Source organism: Protopterus annectens, chromosome 1.part0, assembly GCF_019279795.1.
Source record: "Protopterus annectens isolate FY-2018-M chromosome 1.part0, PAN1.0, whole genome shotgun sequence".
Classification (NCBI taxonomy): Eukaryota; Metazoa; Chordata; order Ceratodontiformes; family Protopteridae; genus Protopterus; species Protopterus annectens.
Genome location: NC_056725.1, coordinates 497,211,943 through 497,227,688, shown reverse-complemented (window position 1 = coordinate 497,227,688; position 15,746 = coordinate 497,211,943). Strand labels below are relative to the sequence as shown.

Here is a 15,746-nt window from a genome sequence, read left to right as displayed (position 1 = left end):
CACACACACACACACACATTTTGCTTATCTGCCTCACACCACTGCAGCCATAACATCATTGCATCATTGTAAGATTTACATATAGTCTTGCAGTGAAATAACGATTTACGGTTTTCAGATATATGCCTGAAAATAGAAGTGGAAGAAATGATAGCTTATAAAATGGAAATGGCTAGCCTTGTTCTGAGAAGCAGCTCCATTCTTTTCTAAGTTAAGCTCAATTAAATTGTTAGTCAATTAAATCTATGGTGCCACATTGACCTTACAGAATGACTTTTCTCTTATTACTTTCCTAAACGCTGAACATGCCAGTAAGATAGTGCTGCCAGCAATGGGTCTAAGGGAGTATGTTTTAACCCTGTGTTGTAATTTAAAGGATAATAGATGAAGAATAGTATCTTTTAAAGAGTGAAAATAGAGAGTGAGTCAAGAGGGTTGCTTTAGCAATCACTGGTAACCAATTGATGTTTTGTACTGTGAGACAGTGATGACAGATAGTACTGGAATGAGATATGAATCAGCATGTTTTAATAGTGGTAACTTTAAAACAGAAGTGTTGTATGAAAAGCTGAAGGAAGTCACTGGCAAAAAATTTAGAATATATTCATGTCTATAGCATTCTTTGCCTCAGAAAATCAACAGTTATAACAAGTTATATGCATACAATAAAACAGAAAAAATGTTTCTAGTGCCCATGTGAATGATATTAACCAAATCCAAAAATTTGAAAATGTTAGTCTGCAGATAAGGAGATTCCATGAAATTGTGGATCTTTCTTGTTTATCTTGAGGAAATGATGCCCGCTTTGCATTCGTGAGGCTGTGGTACATCATGTGTATGGCGTCGGTGTGCCACTGGTGTACCTTACTGTCTCTCTTCTTCCTGTGGAACATGTCAGTGCTGCTGCAAGCTGGGCATTGGTTTCCACATGAATTTACATATATTTGTATTTACCTCACATTACAGCCTGACTGTGGCTGTGGCCATTCTTTGCTAATGACAATATAGTGCCACTCACCCAACCACATTCTGTATGCATAGGAGGGAGACAGTAGACAGCTCAAGCAATGACCAAAAGACTGGTGGGAAAGCTGAGGGTACCCTCTGCACCCACAGGCATGCATGTCATAACAGCTGGGACAGCAACAAATAGAACTATAATGTAACCAGTCTAGTAGAGGAGCAGCACCTGGGAACAGTGCTTCAACACCACCTCACCAATATTGACAGTTTCTACTGGAGACAGAAAGGTCAGTACTAGAAACTCTTTCATTACTTCTGGAACACATGGATACTGGTATAGTGCCATTGCATTTCCAGTCATGACACCCAGTGTCCGATGATCTGCCCAGGTGGAATAAACAATCCTGTGGATCAGCATCAGGGAAGCCACATGGATATCATTGAATGTTGATCTCTTAAAATCTGTTATCACATATTGCAGTGACAGGGTGACCCTCCCCCCAACCCTCAGTAATGTATGTGACTTAAGTGACGAGGCTGTCCTACACTGTCTGATTTTGCTGATCATTAGACAGTATAACAGTGGCTTAAACCTGCAGATTTGCCTTAGCTAGTATGGCTGTGGATACTATAAAGCAGGCAACACACTGTTGTGTAAGTTGGGAATGTTGTATCCACGATCCAGAATGGACTGTGTACCAGGTGTGCAATATTCCTGATGATGGTGAGTATGTAAAGCCTGGATTTACCTGCCTTATATTAACAGTTTCACACGTTAAGTGACCCTAATTGTAATGGCATGTGTTCTACAAGAATGTCACCCTAGCTACAGAATGTATGCCTCTCAGTGGGCTGCCCATTTCTCCGCATATATCTTACCACCTGTAATGAGCATTGTCATGCCATTTGCTGCTCAACATTCTCACCTGCCACCTGAGCACAAGTCTCAATGATTCTAGCTGATATACCCACAGAAGTGGTCAGCTCTTCATTTACACCATTAACCAGCTTGGATACTGACACATCCTCTAGTCTGGGCTAATAGTGGTGGACTGCTGATAGGACCAATTTCTCTCCCTTCGCTGTCTCCAGTATAGTGGCTTATCCCCTGTTGTGTGATGTTCAGTTCTCTACACTCACCCTCATACATTGGACTGTCACCTATAGAATTAACTTGGCTGTATTCTTCTAGTTCCTGGTGATGCCATAAACCTCACTGAGGCTTCATGCTTTCACCTTCTCATAAGTAGCATTTGTGTTCTCTTACTTAGAAAGCACAGTTGTTCTGCTGAGGCTCCCAATAACCATTACACTTGTAATCTGGCACAAGATGGAGGATCTCACACTTTCTTATAGTTAGGACTGAGATCAGTCTTCCCATGATGCATTGGGAAGTGCATCAATACTTTCCTCACATGCTTGGTGGTACACAGGTTGTGGTAACATTGATAAAATTCTCCTTGCCATCTCAAAGTGGAAGCTCACAAACCATAGGTTGTCAGAATCATCTGTAAATGCTGTTTATTGTAAAAGGGATGTTTAAGTAAGCACTACAAAGATCCAGGATAAGGGACAAGGGACATGATGCAGAGTTTTTAGCAGGGTGAACTAATGTGTACAGATGATCTGCCACGGGTCGATGACGAACAAAATTAGAATCCAAAATTATGACAAAATCATGGACTCACAGTAAAAAGAAAACAGAATATCAGAAGCTTGTTATGATAGCAACAGTATTCTTGAGCAAGCTTTGGAAGTTAGCAGAAACTAGTTTTATTGAATGGGTACAAATCCAATCAACAAAACAGAAACTTATAAATGCTGGTAAGTAAAACCCTTTTGCCAATTCACAGTATTCCAATGTAATGGTGGTATTTATAGAGTTTACTGAGTAATTTGGTATTTTAATGTCTGGTTTTGCCTAGTATTTAAGAGCTGCAACAGAGCCTGTATGGATAATTAATGAATTGGTTTGACTTTCTGTGATATTCGGCTATTCATGATAGTGTAGCTGCCCTTCAGCAAACAAACATCATTCCTGGAACCTAAAACTGAGGTGACGTCCAGTGTGGGGGAGTGGGTGTGGTGAAAAGAAAAGCTCACTGTACAGCCAGATAATGCATATGTTTTATATATTACTTAAGGTGATTCAATCGCATGATTCGTAATATGTCTTAGTAAGGACCTTAACCATTTGTAATAATCTCTCTACCATGAACAGAACTAAATGATGCAAAAAGCACACATTTAAGCATACAGTTTGGTGGTAAGGATATCCCCAAACATCTTGTTAGGTTTGTAATGTGCTATACTGACATTATGATAGGTTGAAACCACAGAACCTCACTAGCTAAACTACAATATATGCAGCTACATTTCCTTATTAATTCCAACCAATAGGCACTGCATACTTTCTGCAGATGTTGTCAATTATGTCCTGCAGGTAGGAACACACATGTTGAGAGTTAACACACATATATTGCATTGGTTAGGCAGACCCACCCATGTCCATCACTACAAGACCTGTTCTCGGTTGAGTGATCTATGCCAGTGTCAGGTCACCACAGGGGGAGGAGCCAACACAAAGGTGAACACTCCAACTTAAGTCGCATGTCTTTCTTCCACCTTTCCCTGGCTCCTCTCCTGACTGTTAATCAATCTCTGGTCATCTGGGACTCAGCCAGGGCTTTATCCCTTTGTGCCACACAAGTGGGGTTTGGGAAGATTTTGATTTATTATAGATGTTTTTATTACAAACATTTCAGTGCTGGTATTCTACCAAGGTGGTTTACATTTCCTAGCATTTTGGTTATGAATAGGATTTAGCCATTAAGATGGACTGAAAAACAAGTGAAACTGCAATGTTAAAAAAGATGGATTACATTTTCAACTGCAAAATAAATTGCATTTTCATCTCTAAATTCAGTATAAAAAACATAAAAAAATAAATAAAAAAAGAAAAAAGAAAGAATGAAAAGAAAAAAGTGTGTGTATATATACATACACACACACACACACACACACACACACACACACATATATATATATATATTTATTTTATATATATATATATATTTTATATATATATATATATATATATATATATATATATATGTGTGTGTGTGTGTGTGTGTGTATGTATCTTTATGAAACATTTTACTTCATTTTTTTCAGACTAAATCCCATTCCCAGCATCTGAAGACCATGGTGAAGAAGACTAATACACTGTGAAGAATAATAAGACATGCCTTGTATAAACTGTTCTAGTTACCCCGTGCCTTGGTACACTACGGTTCTGCTTTGTCTTGCTCATCTCCATTTGCAGCCAAAGGCAGTCTAACTTTCAGCTCAGCATAGCATGTCAGCTGCACTGAATTCATTACTGGACCACTTCTCTGAGGGTTGGGATGTTAAATATAAACAGATTTCACTGAGTTTCAAGATGCATAAACATAGTCTGCAGTTGACTCTATTTTGTCCCTAGGTGTAAGAACCCCTGAAGCAGCCCTTACTTTGTTGAAATGTAATTATTTAGATATGTTAGGTAAGAGTAAGCTGTCTTCACAGCAATCAGAAAGTTTTCAAACAAGGCATTTTTATATGTACATACATTGTTTGCCGTGTACAGTCTACAGATCAAAAACAATGTTACAGATGAAAGCAATGGAGGAAAAATGTGTGTAGCAGTCCGGGGCTGTGCACATAATGTTTGCTAGTGAATGTTCTAAAACAGCACATCAATTTGAAAATGATTACCTTATCCATGCAGGCTATGCACCCCTGAAGATATAGCATGACTCCTGAGATAATAGGCAAACTACAGACTGATGATGAAGGGAGGCTGTAGAGGAAATTATCCATGAGTTATGACAAATATAGCAGCGAGATGCACCTTATGCAAAGAACTGCCACATGAGGACCTGTGGAAATGTAGGAGGGGAGGACTAGTGTCACCGACCCTCAAAATAAGTGGTAGTAACATCACTGGCTGAAAAGTATATGCCAATGTACTGCAACCTGTCATTGTGCTATATGGGGTCAGTGCAATAAGGATTTTCCCCTAGCTGTGAAGTGTACTGCATGTAGAGTGACTTATATTTAGAGTAGGGGTTAGGGAACTGGATGTTCTACCCAACATGAGCATTTATTTAAGTTTTTCAAATTTTGGATTTGATTAGAGCAAAATTATCACTGAACTAGAAGGTGTTGGTCACCTCCCCTAGATCCAGGATTACTTACTATAAAGAGCTGATCAGTGGCTTATACAACAGGAAATATTAAGATGGACAGAAAGTAGTGCCAGATAAACACGATGCAAATTTGGTGGAAGGAAGGAAAGAAGAAAGGAGGATCTGGAATCTTGACATGAAGTGGGCACATCATTAAAGTGGATGGCATCAACATAAGCAAATTAAATGCTGAATTGATTTAGAGAATGTATACATGACCAGTGGTGCTATGTTCTACGCATAGGCTGACTGGAGAGGATTTCACCAAATATAAAGGCAAGAAAGTGGATTTTTTAATTAAATTGCTAACAGGAGGCATGGATGTGTTGGTTTCCTTAGTATGTCATGCTCAAAGCAAGGGAAAGCTTGCTATATATGTTTGAAGGCCCATCCTAACTCACAAGAATTCAATGTAACATAACCTTCTATCTGACATTATCACCTTAAAGTGCCTCAAGCCCATTGGTTAGTGCTCTACCAAGCAAAACTATAGGTATATTTCATTTCTCTGTTGAGCTGTATTATAGAACATGATTTTGTCATTAACAATCAAAAGTCTTCTTGCATGACTTTTGGAGCATTGAAAATGTTATCCAAAACCCAGTTATTAAAACAGTTGACCCTTAAGCATTATAATCCCCCAATGGCATATCAAAAGTACCTGGATATTACTTTGAACAGCAACTCTCATTCAATCTCCATATGGCAAGATAGTGCACAAACCACTTAAGCAACACAAATATTCCCATAAATTTAACAACCTGAAAATGTCACTCTGTAGACATGGAGGTTTAAAAAGTACTAAGTGCTTCCATCTCCTATAGTATACAAGACTTCTTCGGAATAAAGTTAGTCACAAGTGCACTATTTAAATACCATATACCAACACATCATGTGATCAGCATTCACCAATGAAAAAACTTGTTAAAAAGTTATAGAATCACTTGTAGAAAAAATAACTTTCAATTTTAACATACTCTTTATATTTCTGTACTCATTTATCTCAGTTTTATATTTCTGTACTCATTAATTCAGGTTCCCATATAGCATTTAACCTAATATATCATAGTCTCTGTTTTCTAAAAGGCTTTAAAGCCACCTCCTCTGAGATTTAATTGCACATGTATACCACAAAGATGATACATTAATTTGTAAGTTTTACATACCTCTGAATGTATAAAACACTTGTTTCATCTTTATTTATGGCATACTTGTTCTCATATATACATTGTGACAGCATCTGTTATTAATGTTGAAGCTCTAACAGAGAAGATACATAAGTACACCCTCTTAATTACATTCCTGTCTTCTTTTCACATCAAATAACGTTGCACTTTCTTTTGCAAACCTTATTATGCAGAGTGGAAAAGGAATTCCCTTTATAACATGGATGAATATTTAATTGTCATTTTGCATGATTTTAGTGATGATACCTAGACAGATCATTACATATGTCTACTGTGATGCATGTCTGACCTGTATACTGACTTTTGTTTTGTGTGTGTGTGTGTGTGTGTTTCCTTCACATTTCTTTCATTCTCTGTGACCATACGTGGCTTTTTGCATCTGTGTTTTGGTAGTCATCATTATCTAGGTTCACCTGTACAGTACTGCTGCTAAGCTGTTGCTAATGGGTGCCTGTGTAATGAGATGCCATGAGATCGTTTTATCATTTCCCAGTTAGGCTGCTGCAGCAGCTGCACTGAACCTGTTTTATGAGAACTACATCTATTGAGCACCTGTTTTATGAGAACTACATCTATCAAGCACCTTTCAGCAGTCACATTCTGTGGTTTGTTTCCAGTATTTCCATGGACAGCATTGTTTGTATGCTCTGTATGCAGTGGCTCCACGTCATGTGCTGATGCTGTATTGTTGGTGGTACTGGCCTTCATGCACTGCTCAACATCATTGTATCTTGTGATGCATGCTTCCTGATTTACATTGTATACTGTTGGAGAAATACATTCCATTTCTTCTACCTGCAATTTATTTTTGGAATATTGTACTTGCAGAATTTACTTTTTGTGTTTGCCACATGTTTACATTACTGCTTGCTGCTCTGCTTATGACTTTGTCCTGTTTGCCACATGCAACATAACCAATGCATATGTGGCACTTTACAGTGTGTTGTCAGTGGTGGATTTGTCTTTTTTCGTACATTCAGGTGAGCTCATTTTCCATACCTGTTTTGCCAGCTGTTCTCCACAAAGCTGTCTTCCACTCTTTACCCGCACATTATGCAGGACACATTGCCTTTATATTTATGTTCTGTCTGCACATATATGCAGTATTCAATAAAATGTTAAGGTCGATTTTTCAGTGAGTTGGGACCTCCAGGATATTCAATCCTGAATTCTGCATCACTATAATATTTATCTGTGTTTCGGGTAAGTCACTTACTATTTGCACATTTGTAAGCCATATATGTGCATAATATATGTATCATAATTTTGAAACATCATGTACCTTGCCCTTTGATCCTGGGACTTATTCCATGCATGAAAAAAAGTTGTACCCCCACCCATTCTGTGCTCCACTTACTGCATTCTTCTAAAATTTCCTTTAATCTAAAATCTAGTTGCCACGTCTCTATTCATCTCAAAATAACTCCCCCTTTTATATGCCACTTCCAAAACATTTTAATAATATGTGTATTTGAAATCTTGCATTCACTGCATATGTGCATACCTCAAAACTTCATCAAGCACTGACAGACATGACCTTGAAAGCACCCTGTAATTTATGTACCTGGCATTAAATCATTCCTCAAGCAAGTGTTTTGTTCCACAGTGCATAGATTATTAACACAGTTCATAAAGAATTGCATGTGTTCACAGCCTAGATATATGTAAGTTTTAATCAGTGCAAAGATGCAGGCACATAAATGCAAGGACCACCCTCTGTATTTGGTAGTCTAAAGCAGTATTTAGCTAGTGCAAATATGAACTGTTGGACTGCATAGAACAAGTGCCATTCTGGGTGAGGTGCTGTTGTGTAAATCATTATGGTGGTTGTTGGGACATGCCTCCAGTTCTTAATCTTGTAAAGGACTATCAGTAATATAGTTAATTTCTTTTCATAACTAGCTAAGCATATTGCAGTCACAGTCAGTGATGGCTGTTACAGCTATTGGGGGGATCTGCAAACAAGAGCAGAGAAATTAACTTAATGGTATCTTTTAACATTCACATGGACTAAAATCAATTAAACTAAAATGGCCATTAGAATACATATGCCATACAACATATTTATTTGCTTTTTTTAACCGGGTTAGTCCAAGTAGCCATAATTTATTTTAAAGGATTTTGGATTGGGCAGTAGGGGAATTCTCATACTCTTCACAATAAGTGCCACACCATCTTTTACCTTCACTTGAGTTCCCTCCAAGCCAGACAGAGGGGACCTAGGTTTAACATCAGATCCAAAAGACAAAACCTCAGGAGTTCAGAAACCAGCCCCGCACTTATGCTGCAGTAATGTATTAGGACTCAAAAACAAATGTCAGCGCCTGGTTTGGGAGCTGAACAGTGTGCCAGCTACATACGTGTGTGTGTGTGTGTGTGTGTGTGTGTGTGTGTGTGTGTGTGTGTGTGTGTGTGTGTGTGTGTGTGTGTGTGTGTGTGTATACATGTATATATATGTTGCTGTTGTTGTTTGTCTTTTGGCTTTTCCCAGTTAGGGGTCGCCACAGCAGAACTCTGGTCCACTAATGATTGGCAGTAGATTTTCACGAACGCCAAGGTGCCAGCTCGACGTCCAACCTTCAATGAAGGCACACCCATTTACGCATGTCTTTCGAATGCCCACCCAATCACGGGGAAAGACATACAGACTCCACAATGAAGGCACTCCTCACTCCAGCCGAGAATCGAACGGGAGAACCTCTTGCTGTGAGGCAACAATGCTACCGCTGCACCACCGCACACATATATATATATATATATATATATATATATATATATATATATATATATATATGCGTGTGTATACATACACATAAATACACATATATTTGCATGCATGTGTGTGCGTCTGTCTGTCTGTGTGTGCATGTGTGTATGCGTGTGCTTGTGTGTATGTGTATATGTATACATATACATAAATACACATAAGTCTGTGTGTGTGTGTGTGTGTGTGTGTGTGTGTGTGTGTGTGTGTGTGTGTGTGTGTGTGTGTGTGAGCATTCTGGATTGCAAGGTTGTAATTATATATCATGGAATATCTGTTGGCGTATAATTATAAATTGTGAGAAAATTATAGAACATATAACTGTATAGGAAAGCATCTACAAATTAGGGAAGGAAGAAGAGGTATTCATCTACAAGTACCGAAAAGGCACATTTATAAACTTTCTGGTGCAAGTGTCATTCAAACCGTACAACAAATAGCATTGTTACAAGTGCTGGAAATTGCATGGGCACAAAGTAACATTTTAGAAAGGCTGACTTGCTTAGGTTAAAAATGTGTAACTAAGAAAAGGGTTAGGACAAGTACAGGTGTGGAAACAGATTTGGTGATTGTATGAACATTGTAGTATGTGCATGTGGTAAAGACGAAGTCTGAAATGCTTTTAAGAATTGCCAGGGTTTAAACACATAGAAAGAAAAAGAGGTGCTATGCATTCTTTCCAAAATGAACAACAGGCACACGATAGCATAAAAGGATAAGTGTTAAAGTTGTGTATTTTGAAGGAAAACACTGTTTTAAGCATAAAACTGAATAGTTTAGAGGACTGAATAAAGATAAAAAAAATTTAAGGATGCATAAAAATATTAATTTTGGGAACGACTGTGTATGACAATGACAAAGTACAAGACAAAAGAGTGAAGAGTTTCAGGACAATAATAAGCATTTTGGAAGTCACAGTGACTAGCAGATATTTGCATTAGAGGTGAGCATTTAAAAAAATATATTTATAAAATGTGACACTGACAGCACTTTTGCAACTGATCTGAATTAAAAGAGGCAGCACTTGAGGAATCAGGAAACTGGAATAACATTTCAGCATGCTTGGTGCCACTTAGATTCCTGTGCTCACATCTAATATTGTTCCCAGAGCTGGAATGTGGTTGGCTTGTAAACGTAACCACATAGTTACTGAAGTATATTAAAGTGTGGCACTGAGCGGCTTGGATATTGAGGAAGATGTTAGCTTTTTCTTTGTGTTACATCACTATCCACCCATGATTCAGCAAGCTAATCTGATTTACTTATTTTATTTTTTCATGTGTTTGAGGCTAGCTCAACAATGAAGCAGGAACATATCCTGTCCATTCTCAAATAGTTATTCAAGTTTTCTATGTGTCTTAACAGAGAAAATTAAACTGATTTTAAAATGCGTTGGTGTTTGCACTTTAAACATTCTGTTCTGGTGTTACTGCAATTTTAATGTATTTATTATTACTGTACAGTATCACTGCTATATAGTCATTGCTGTACATTCCCTTGGTGATCTTGTAGTGCTGGTTTCTAATTTACTTCTTCCAGAACAGCTCTGGAAATGCAGTGTCATCAGCTTAGTATAACAACAGTGAGTTAGATAACAGACTCTGAGAAAAGTGGGCAAACATATCATTCCTCCCAAAACTTATCACTGACACCATGTGAATGAACAATATCTGGTTTCATCATGCTATTACAAAATCACATCTGAATGAAATCTGGAATTTGATGTCTCATAACTCTCTGACTGTAGACTTTTCCTAAATAGAAGAACATGAAATACCTTTCATCTCAAGAAATTTACTCATAATGAAAGCTGTCAACATTCAGTTGTGTAGTGTAACTGATACATTACCGAAATAAGGATGAGGTTAATTTTTCTTGGAATGATTTTAGTAGGATTTAGATAAAGAAATCACTAATGCTCTATGGGAAACATAACTTTCAGCATAAATAGGGAAAGGAAAACACAAGCAATAGGACAGAAATAAAATGAGGCTTATTATAACATAACTGGACAGCAATTGTATTATTCCCTTTGTGGGACATTTTATGAAAGTTAAATCTCTCTGAATAAACATAGTCAAGGCACAACTCCAAGTATTAGTTGTTGTAATTTTTTTTAAATATACTCATACTGAATGAAACAAATTCATGCATTTCCAAACATCCTGGATGTCATCCATGTCACTGTGTTTAACACATTCTCTGAAATGAGTAATTTGAATTAGGTCATCGTGCACCTGAGTTTCAATTATTCAGATTAGTGCCATGGATTTTTACCTTACTTCAAAGCCTTAGACATTAGAGCAGTTAACTAAATCTAGTGCCCTGCTGAGTGGTGAATCATGATTATTAGATACTTTAATTAATATTTTTAAATGTGATCTCCACAGCTGTGAACTAATTTAACACATACTAAGAGAGACAGCCTTAGTCTCATTTCTTAGTTTGAATAACTAGTAGAGGGCACAGAGAGGAATAACAGACTGCAGAATTTCTTTTATTTCATCCTCTACACCTCAGTCTGACTAAAAAAGTTATTTTTAAACAGATGTTTATTTTCATTTCTATAGGCAGTATTTACCATTGTGCATGTGAAATATTTAAACAGATTTACAAGTCATCATTGTTCTATATAAACTGCCACTCATATTTTTGAAATTTTAATATAATGTATCATATCTGCAGTTGGGCACTTTACTTACTTTTAGTACGTACCTTAACCAGCTCCATGTGCACTACATGAAAATATTCTCTACTTAAAATGCATTTCGTATTATTGGGCTGAGATGGGCGAATTTTGTGCTATCGTGTTTGCATATGGGCACCTAGAGCCTCTGTTTTGTTGCATTAGACATATTTGTGCACATTTTTCTCATGATTTAAGATGCATTATTTAAGTGCTAGTATTTTAATTCCATATGACAAGGTATGCACAGTACAGTGCAACTATACTCTCTGTCTCTCGGTAAGAGGAGAACCAGAAGTTAAGAAGCAGTCATGGGAAATAAGGCTTACTATCAGTAGGGGCTAAGCTGTCTGAAGTACCGAGCCAGGCACAGAGCCTGGGACCAGTATATCAAGTGCTGAAATCTCTTCTGGAACTGCTGCCAGTTCTTTTGCTCACAGCAATCAAGGATCTGGCAAGTACTTCTCATACATTTTTTTTTTATCTTTGTTCTTTAGGATTAAAAGTGAGAAAACGACATTGAGCTACCTTTTATTATGCCATTGAGAGGTGCAGGGCTTATTAATGCCATTGAGAAGTACAGGGCTTATTAAATACAAACAGAATACATCAATCAAGATATAGACATAATGTTTGATTATCTGGTTACTTAGCAGTCTAGCATTGTGTGCTGAGTAGGATATCCTCGACTTATGACTGCAAATGGTCATGCATCTCAAAAGCCTACACAGTAAATCAAAATTCCATTAAGGTAATTATTTTTTTATTATACAATGTGTGGAACTAGTCCTGCACACATTTATTTTCAATATAATGTGGTATGAGCAAGCAGAAAATCGGCATGCCTTTCATGGCTGATGGAATCGATCAAGAAATGCTTAAAAGAAAAAGATTACAGCTGTGATTTCAAACAACATTTCTGATCTATGCAGTGTAAAGGAAGATTTGGATTTAACAATAGTTGGAAATTTATATTTGATAAGTCAACACTGACAGCTGCAAAACTATCTGTCACCAAAAGGCATTTTGTGTCTTACAAGTTATGAACTTCCAAAGTGATAGTCCACTAAAATCTACAGGCAATGACTTATTACGGTTGCTATTCTGTGTTAATATCAGTCAAGTGGCAGAAAAAAGATCTTGCGCTTCTATAAAGTTTAGTAAACAAAAGTCAGTAAGGATATTTTGTTAACTTCAAGTATGTCTTAGATGCTAGATGCAATATACTATACTTTCCTGGCTTTGATTTTATATACATGTATTTACTTTATAAATATCATCATAATTGCTGTAACACACTGCTGTTGTGACATTATCAGTCACCACTGTTTATGTTTTTTTAGAAGACATATTAAGATTACCTATGAAAGATCATGTTCAGGTATACCAGGAGAGTGTATACATGAGTTCCTTTACTTATCACAGAAACATGTATCACGATGGTCAGGAATGCCATATATTTCCTCAGTAAATATTATGGAATCTTTCACTTTCTCTGTGTAAGTGTCCAGAGACAGTATATGGTTCAGTTCTTTATGATGTCATATGAAATGCATCACATAAATAAGGAAACAGATAACATTACTGTAGACCAGGATTAGTGTCACGTAAAGGTGTTACCTGCAGTTAGTGTGCGTGTGTTTGTGGGAGGGATACAGAAACCATTTTGTTGTTTTCTTCTAATCTTCTGATCCAGAGACATATATACTAATTTTTGGGCCGTAAAACTTTAGTACTTCTAAGCATAAAACAAAAACAAAAAAGAGGTTTTGTTCTAACAATTTATGTACTCCACAGTATGAATACTCAAGGTTCCCGAAGTATGTAAACTGTTTAAATAAAATGTTAAATACCATTTCCTTTGTTTTGATTTTGTGTTTATAAGTGCTGTAAGTTAATTTTGTGTATTTATATTAAAATCTTAATTCCCTGTCAATGCATACAGAGTTATGCTAAATGTGATCTAATTTTTAATTTTGATGTAAGTCTCAGGGGATGTCATGTAGCAAATACAGGTTGCTATTGGCTGAAATTATATGAAATTTTTCAAAGTAAAAAAACACTTCTAAATAATAATTGAACAATTAACTAATATAAACCTTATCCATTACCTTAAGATGAGACTGGGGATCTTTTCCACAGCTAACTCCAACAATCTGAAGCATTTCATGAGGAGAATTATTGTTGTTGTTCAGATTCTTGGCTGGCTTCCTGGTACTTGTCTCGGAGGACCTGCACATCCTACTATTCTCTTCTTCATTGTGGCTGGACAATGTGATCTTCCGAACAGCACGAGATATCCCTTGGTGGACAATGTTGCGGTTGAGGCAGTCTTCTTCTTCCATGCCCTCCTGGGAGCTGCCCATATGAAATACATGGGCTGCTGTTGGTGTGAAAGGTTGTGCTTGTGCCAGGTAGAGTGAAACCTGATCATCAAGGCTGTGTGGCACATTACAGTTGTCCAGTGGAGACACACTTGTACAAGAATCTCCAAACGCAGAACACTTCTGCAAAGATGGGACAGATAGTTTAGTTCCTATTGTAAAGGGCTGAATTTTTCTGACAGCGCTGTCTGACATATTCACTTTTATTTATTTATTTTTTGTAATCACAAACGAAGCCACAAATTTACAATAAAATTTCCTGGAGTCATTAAAAAGAAATACAGAAGAAAGCTGAAATGTTTAGCTCCTTGTATTAAAAGATAGATTAGTTATCAACTTTCTTATGCAAGTTCAGGATACACAAGACACAGGAAAGTGCTACCTGTCTTGACTCCTCAGATCGAATCCGGTCCCAGATATTGCGAAGTAGAATAGCTAATCGAGCAGTGACCCCAGAAAGAATCCTTTGGAGTAAGTTAAATGCAGAGACTGCTAACTGGCTTCCTAACAGTCTGACAAGGAGGGTGCGGAGCAGGAAAAAGAGAGCTGGCATACTGTATGTCCGTTCTGTGTGTTTAAAAAAAAAAATAAGCAAGCGAATGCTCAGAAGGAGTTTACAGAAGCCTAGCAGAATGAAGTCACCACTGTCTATTGGAGCATGTGCAAGGAAGAGGAGACAGGTCCTAAACTCTGCATCTCCTGTCTTTGCTACTTTTTCTACCTCCCTTTGGAAAACTAAGAACTTTTCCCTTTTAACTGTCTGTCCCTGATAACAAGAAAAAAGTCAAGCTGTTAAATACAGTGCAGGCCAGCCTCGTCAATCATGAAATGCTAGGGAAATGAGGAAGATGAGGTAATGCCTTTGCAAAGCAGGCTGCAGAAATCTGCTTCCAAAACACTCTGCACTCTCCTCCCTCCTCCAAATGCTGAGGGTTTTCACTTCTTTGTTCTTTTCTTTATTTCTTTACTTTCTTAATAGCTGTCCAAATTAGTATTGAGGAAACACAGAAAGAAAATTAAAAAATAATTACACATAAAATCAAACAAACTAAAAAAAGTAAATTAATCCCAAGACCAGAAAGAAGCTGAACTCTAGCCAAGGTGTCAGGCTGTTAACAACACAGTTTATAACAAGTTAAGAGACCAAAGCAGAGCAAAGAAATGTCTTTACCACTGATAACTGGGGTTGTTTTTCCTCCTTCTGCCCTGAAACAAAATTTCTCTATTCAAATGTCTTAGAAAAAAAAACTACTAGAGCCTTTTCCTGAAATAACTGACACACGCTACAGCAAATAAAGCTCTAGCCTTCCCTTTAAGCTTCAGAAAACTGCACCACCCAAGCAAAAATAAGTGAAAGTCTTGACTCTTGCTGCCTAAATATAAGCTACCACTTTTGTGGACTATCCTGGCACTGAACATTTCCTGGCAGAAGTTTTAGTATCAGCTGCTTTGTGTGTGCATGTGTGTGCATCTGTGTGTGTGTGTGTGTGTGTGTGTGTGTGTGTGTGTGTGTGTGTGTGTGTGTGTGTGTGT

At 37.3% G+C, this 15,746-nt stretch overlaps 1 protein-coding gene across 1 annotated transcript in view; it reads right to left on the bottom strand.

Moving 5' to 3' along the window:
- The window catches only part of LOC122793068, a 970,692-nt gene extending 955,535 nt beyond the window's left edge, over positions 1-15,157 (bottom strand). The window contains exons 1-2 of the mRNA XM_044060776.1: positions 14,596-15,157; positions 13,941-14,336 (exon numbers count right to left, since the gene is read on the bottom strand). Coding sequence (XP_043916711.1) covers positions 13,941-14,336; positions 14,596-14,766 — 567 coding nt within the window. The 5' untranslated portion in view covers positions 14,767-15,157. The remainder of the gene's footprint in view (positions 1-13,940; positions 14,337-14,595) is intronic.
- Positions 15,158-15,746: the final 589 nt, after the last annotated feature.